This window comes from Camelina sativa, chromosome 14, assembly GCF_000633955.1.
Source record: "Camelina sativa cultivar DH55 chromosome 14, Cs, whole genome shotgun sequence".
Classification (NCBI taxonomy): domain Eukaryota; kingdom Viridiplantae; phylum Streptophyta; class Magnoliopsida; order Brassicales; family Brassicaceae; genus Camelina; species Camelina sativa.
In genome coordinates, this window is record NC_025698.1 from 15,129,585 (window position 1) to 15,136,339 (window position 6,755).

The 6,755-nt window shown below is 27.7% G+C and overlaps 1 protein-coding gene across 2 annotated transcripts in view; it reads right to left on the reverse strand.

Moving 5' to 3' along the window:
- LOC104741558 (probable LRR receptor-like serine/threonine-protein kinase At1g29720) overlaps positions 1 to 6,307 on the reverse strand; it is an 11,584-nt gene extending 5,277 nt beyond the window's left edge. The window contains exons 1-6 of one of the 2 annotated variants that reach the window (XM_010462440.2): positions 6,061 to 6,307; positions 5,730 to 5,916; positions 5,556 to 5,627; positions 388 to 459; positions 219 to 290; positions 71 to 142 (exon numbers count right to left, since the gene is read on the reverse strand). In XM_010462440.2, the coding sequence (XP_010460742.1) occupies positions 71 to 142; positions 219 to 290; positions 388 to 459; positions 5,556 to 5,627; positions 5,730 to 5,916; positions 6,061 to 6,166 (581 nt within the window). In that variant the 5' untranslated portion in view covers positions 6,167 to 6,307. Of the gene's footprint in view, positions 1 to 70; positions 143 to 218; positions 291 to 387; positions 460 to 541; positions 561 to 5,555; positions 5,628 to 5,729; positions 5,917 to 6,060 lie in introns of those variants that run through there. The other variant, XM_010462441.1, reaches the window with a different exon arrangement.

Here is a 6,755-nt window from a genome sequence, read left to right on the forward strand (position 1 = left end):
TATATATATATATATATATATATATATTCTTCATTTTTCACAAATGGTTAAGATGCATAGGGGATCTTACAATCTTATTAGTTTGGTCAAATTACCAAGCTCATCAGGAATCGGACCAGAGAAATTGTTGGCTTCAACCCCTCTGAAATTTTTACTCTAATGCGTTAGATCATGTAATTAAAAGGCACCATACAGATGAGGAACTATTAGAGACATACAAAAACATCAGATTCTTGAGATTTTGCAACTCAGGTGGTAACTTTCCAGACAACTGATTAGCGGCGAGCGAGCTGGGAGAAAATAAAAAAAATCAAAATCAAAATACGTACGAACAGGCATGCAAAACATGAAGATAAAGAAACATCAAAGAAGAGAGAAGGAGCTAACATGCTCGTAAGGTATGGCATTGAACCCCACTCCATCGGGATTGTACCCGAAAGGTAGTTCCGGGCCAAGCTTCTGCAAACAAGAACAAAAACGAGTTAGAATATTTGCCCATCACTCACGTTGATCACAATTCTCTGGCTATAGTGCTACGTACAGGTTCTCTGTATCTCTCCATTTATATTTGGAGTACGTATTGGAGTATTTATGAAGCCTAAAATGTTTGTAGTCGATTTTTTTGATTTATTTTCTTCAAATGTGTAACTATTTAATTTATAAGAGAAATTGTGAAGTTTTTTTTTTTTTTTTTTTTTTTTTTTTTTTTTTTTTTTTTTTTTNGAGATCAACGTGAAACAAAAAAGATTAACTACTATCTCAATTTTACATGCATATATCACAATTTTACCTATTTTGTCTGTTAGTTTTAAAATATATTCAAAGATTTTTGGTCCGTAACTATTGATTATCAAATTCATGAAGGCATAAATTTTGATTGTTTTTATACGAAATTTTAATGAATATATAAATCAATTTAATAATATCATATAATTGGAATATTATCTTATTATATAAAGTTGGATTTTGAAAATTAGCCATTAACAAGATTTTGACATGTGTAAAAGTTAATTTTTAATAGGAGAGATTTGAATTTTTAACAAAGTACAATATATTTTGTTTTAAACAATATTAATAATGTAAAAAGATAATTATAAAAAAATTACAAAAATTAAATTTTCTTTTTTAACAAAATAATTATAAGAAGATTATATATATATATATATTTCATAAAATTCGAAATTATAACATTATTTACTTATTTTTAATTATAAGTTATTAATTCTACAAAAATAATAGAAAATGGATTACGGAAAATATACAGTTAACTATTAATTCTAAATTTTGTAAATACTCACTTCTATATGAACATAGATCGTCTCATATTTTTCACCTAACAAAATAATCTATTCAAAAACACTGCTTTCGACTTTGTTCTATTGGTAAAAAAGTTTTAATGGGTCCAAAAGTGAGTATATTGAGATGTAAAAGAATAGTTTTTACCCAAACATAATAGTTTCATAAAATAGGCTATTCAAATACAAGCTTACAACAAACATAGATAGATAGATTGGAAATACATAAATTGTTGTTGAAAGATCCATAGGAGCTCGGAGACTGTGACACCCTGGTTTGCAAAAAGGTTTAAAAGAATTGATATGACAACCTATATCACCAAAATGCACTTATCTTTTCAGTCTAGGGTCCTAAGAGAACTCCAGAGTTAAGGGTGCTTGAGTTGGAGTAGTTTCAGGATGGATGACCTTCTGGGAAGTGATTGTAGGAACTGTAAGAGTGAGGACAAAACACAGGGAAAGATCATGTGGTATTTGTAGGGTCGATTAAGTATTTAAAGACTCCTAGATGTAACAAACTAGCCTTCGGATATGGATGGGCCCACAGGTCAGGAGTGGACGTGGGGCCCACTAAGGAATGTGGCTGTCAGGGTGTTACAGAGACAAAGACTACATCATAGTATGTCAAAGAAGCTTCCACGAATATATTGAGAAATTTAACATTAGTTACTATCAAAAGATTTTTTGTGACGTTAGAAAATGGTCTTTAGTTTCTTTGGTTGTTGGAGCAAACCATTTTGAAATAGCTAAAAGACGTGTACATATTCTATCCACATATGAGGAGTGCAGAGACGAGGTTCTCTCTATGGTGGAGGAGGTTGGTCGCATGGTTATATCCCCAAGAGAAGAAGGTAGAGCAGGTTGGACGCATGGTTATCTCTCCAAGGGAGGAAGGCGGAGCCAAGGTTCTCTCTATGGTAGATGAGGTTTGACACAAAGTTCTCTCCATAAGGGAGGGACGAGGGTGGAGCCGAAGTTCTCTACATAGATGGTCATAAACTATTGTGATGATACATCATTGATTAGTATACTATGTAATATATTTTTTAATTGAAATTTTTTTTGAGCCAACAATATTTGTAATTAAAAAACCTATGAAAAAGTGAAAGTAAAGAGATATATAATAGTTGGCTTAATGTTTTCATATAGATATTTTTTAGGTGGTGGTAAAGAATATATTTGTAACATACAATATATTTAGGTGTAAAAAAATACACTTTTAATGGTAACATACATAAAATATTTGTAAATAGATATAAATCAGTGTATTATAGCAAAAAAAATTAAAAATAACGTATAACAAATTTTAACATATTTTTGTTAAATTTAATTTTATTTACAAAATTTTAAACTCGTACATCGGGTAGGTCCTTATCTAGTATTATATAAAGTTGAGTTTTCAAAGTTAGCCATTAACAGGATCATGACATGTGTCAAATATACTGATGATATGTTGATCTTTGTCAAAAAATTATTATTTTTCAAACCAGCTAATTAAGATAATAACATAAAAAATTATTATTTTTTCAAAACAGCTAATTAAGATAATAACATTAAATCTACATAAAATTTACATTTTTATATGTAAAAAAAATATTTCCTAAATCGAAAACGAAAATTAACAAAACTAATATATTTTCCATTGTATGCTAATTATATTATGTGTTTTCTCAATTAGATTTTGACATGTATAAATCTAAAAAAAATAGTGAATAACAAATCTAAAAAAAATATTTCATTAAGCATGTATATTATTATTAATCAAGAAATAGTGAATAACAAATCTAAAAAAAAAATAACATAAGTTATGTCAAAAGAATTATTATTTTTGAAACGTAATAGAAACGACTAATTAAGAAAATAACATTATATCTACATAAAATTTACATATTTATATCAAAAGTTGTAATCTTTGATTTTTTTCTGATATAATTTTTCCAGTATATTTTGTGTCTTTTATTCGTGTGGGTTCTTCAATAGAAGCTATTAGATGCAATATAATGGAAGCTATCAGATGCAATGAAATGAAATCAAAGTATATAAGCCCGCTAAATTAATCGAGGATGGAGACACTGATGGAGGTTCCAAAAGTAATTCGACAGTTAGTAGCATTATAAATTTTGAAGATTAGTCGGTGGTTGATGTATTTGGTCAAAATCTAGAGTTTTCTCTTCTGGATAATGTCAATGATTCCGGTATTGAAACAAGAGTTGCTTGACAGAATAATTGAGAAGCGATTTTGTAACTTGGGAAGTTGGAACGGTAAACCGTTTTAAAATTGGTTTCAAACCTGATTTATGTGGTTTTCTATCGAATTTGGTTCGTAAACCGTTTAAATCCAGGTATATAGAGAAATATATGAGAACTTTTGATTCGGGTAGAAATAAATTGAGAACTTACGATTCGAGAATATTTGAGATGAGGTCATAGTTCTAAGTAGTTTTGGTACAATGTGATACTTCTGAGGAGTAAATAAGATATCGATCCTTAACGTGATTATGACATATATCATGTTTTGGATTGTTTATAAAGTTTTTATTTTGTATATCTGAATTATCTAAGGCTTTATATATATCATCATGATTATAATATTCAAATTTTTATTTTTATTATGTTATATTAACTTTAAAATATTTTGTAATAAGTTGTGAAACAGTTTTTGAAATTTCACAATAATAATACTTGCAATGATGAGTATTTGGCAAAAGTTTTGGTGGGATAGAATTTAGCTTTAGATTATTGTAATAATTGTTAGAATATAATAAAACTAAAGTAAGCTTTAGTTTTTTTAAAGTAATCTTTAGCTTTTTTAAAGCAATCTTTAGCTTTAGCTTTTTATTTAGAATATAATATAGCTTTAGCTTTTTTAAAGTAAGCTTTACATTGTTGTAATGATGAGTACTTGTAATCACAATTTACTGGTCATCGGTTACTCATAATTATACAAACTAAAAACCTGTTAAGTAAAAAACCAACGTAAAAAACAATTAAGAGCTTGATTAAAAATGAAAAAAAAAAAAAAATACCCTCAAATCTATACTAAATAAAAATTGGAGCTATAAGCTCCTTAAAACATCCATCTAGGATTTTAAACAACCAACAAAGATTCGACATGTAATTGATTTACATTTTTTAAATTTCTAAAATTTTTCATATTAAAATTTTTTAAACGAACAATCGAAATCAGACATCTCAATATTTAACATTTTTGAAATTATGTAAAATTCCTATATTAAAATTCTTATAAATAACTGTATGCACAACATCCCACATCGGCTAGAAATTTTGTAGACAATGACTTAGAACCATTATAAACAAGACTAATATGATTCCAACTATTAATGAGCCAGAAGCTTGATTTATTAGGCGTCCAAATTTAAAAATTTAAAAGTTTAAAATATTGTAATTAACAAAACTTTTAAAAGTTCAAAAATATGATAAATATTTAAACATTATAGAATATTTAAAAATATTATAAATACCCACATATAAAGCTTAAAATATTATAAATATTTATACTCTATCAAAAATTTAAGTATCATTAATATTTAACTCTAAAAAATTTAAAATGTTATAAATATTTAAACTACATCTAAATTTTAAAATATCATATTATTTAAACTCTATAAGAAAAACAAAAAATTTAAGTATTATTAAATATTATATTTTATAAAAATTGTGTATCTGAAATAAATTTTTTGCCTTAGTAGTAACTTAAAGTTTTCTATAAGATAATATTTCATAACTCTCATCAATTATAAAATAAACCTACGCGTAGCGTGGGTTCAAAACCTAGTAATACTAAAACAAGTTTTGTAGGCAATTATAACACACACCTGGTCCTACGAACTTTCAAAATAGCATTAATTGATACAATTACATTATTTAAAAAAAACTAAAAAAAAAAGTATTTAGATTTAGATTGACTATTTTACATTTAGGGGTATAATTTTTAAGAGATAGAGTTTAGCCTTTAAGGTTTAATTTCACAACTTTAAACTTAAAACATGATGCTATGTTTAGAACTTTAAAGATGGTACGATAAATTTGGAACAAAACTTTTTTTTTTGGTGTTATTTATGAGTTTTACCCAAACAAAAAACAAGTCATGTATAGATTTCATATTTTTTTTTTCGAAAATTGACAAAAACCATTAAAATTTAGGTTCCCTATTTTTGTAGGAAAATCAGTTTTCTCCTAACATACAAATATGTCTTGCAAATAGGAAAACATCCATTAATCATAGAAATGCAAACTTACATTGTCCGGAGATATTGAAGCTTGACCAACTGAGGCGGAAGTTTCCCACGAAGACTCATAGTGCTGAGAGTTCTGTATTTGTTTAATAATGCAGCAAAAAAGTATATGAAAACTAATAAGAGATAAAAAGAAAAAGATCAAACGAAGAGAATACAGAAGAATTATAACACTCACAATTCTGTAATATGACATGTGGCGTTGTTGTTGAAGCTACAATCACAAACAATGGTGTTGATCATCCCCGAAACAGACTCAATTTCTGGTATGGTCATCAGTTTTCCTTGAGAACAAGGGTATCCATTGCTTAGGTCCAATCGTCTCGTGATTCCAAGTGTAGTAGCTATCTCCTTTAACGCATTCACTGCATTAATATATATATATATATATATATATATATATAATATTAAAAATAAAACATGGAGATTGTATATAAAAATATATATACGGATTATTATTATGTCTGAGTTTTGTAAGAATTTTCCAAAATGGGAGATTCTTCTCATACATTCGTCTGGATCAAGAGCTGGTGAAGAGGCCTCTGTTGTTATATTTGAAAGAGAACTTGTGATGATGGTGAAGAGCAGAAGAAAACTCGAGAAAACGATCCACATATCGATAGAAATTATGTATATAGTGATTTTTGTGTGTGTAATGTGCTTGGTGGTTAATCACAATGTTAACAAGCGATAGAGAAGTTACTTATATAATAACATGCATGAGGAAATGTTGTTGATATTTTATTTTATTTTGTGTGGTCTCCTCGTCGCCTCGTCCGTGACTAGATAGTAAAGATATGGATATATTACTGTATATATTGGCGAAAATAACTGTTGACGTCAAGTTGTAGGGGTGAACAGAGAGGTTCATGAATAATTGATGTTTTTATCACTTTATGTGTCCTGATGTTTTTGGTCTTGAAAATTTTATACTGAAACCTTCGAAAATTTTACTAAAATCTTATACTGAAACCTTCGAAAATTTTCATTTGATTAATTAGCATCTTACTAAATCGAACCTCCAACGGTGACATGTGTTATCTGTTTTAGATATTTTAGAACTTCTCTAAGAAACCCTTCTTCTCTTTTCTTTTTTTTTTATTGGTCATTTTTCTTTTATAAATAAAATATTTAATACTTTAATTTTAATAAACTCAAATGAGTCTCTTATTGTTGGAGGTGGTCTAAAACTTGTTTTCGGAAG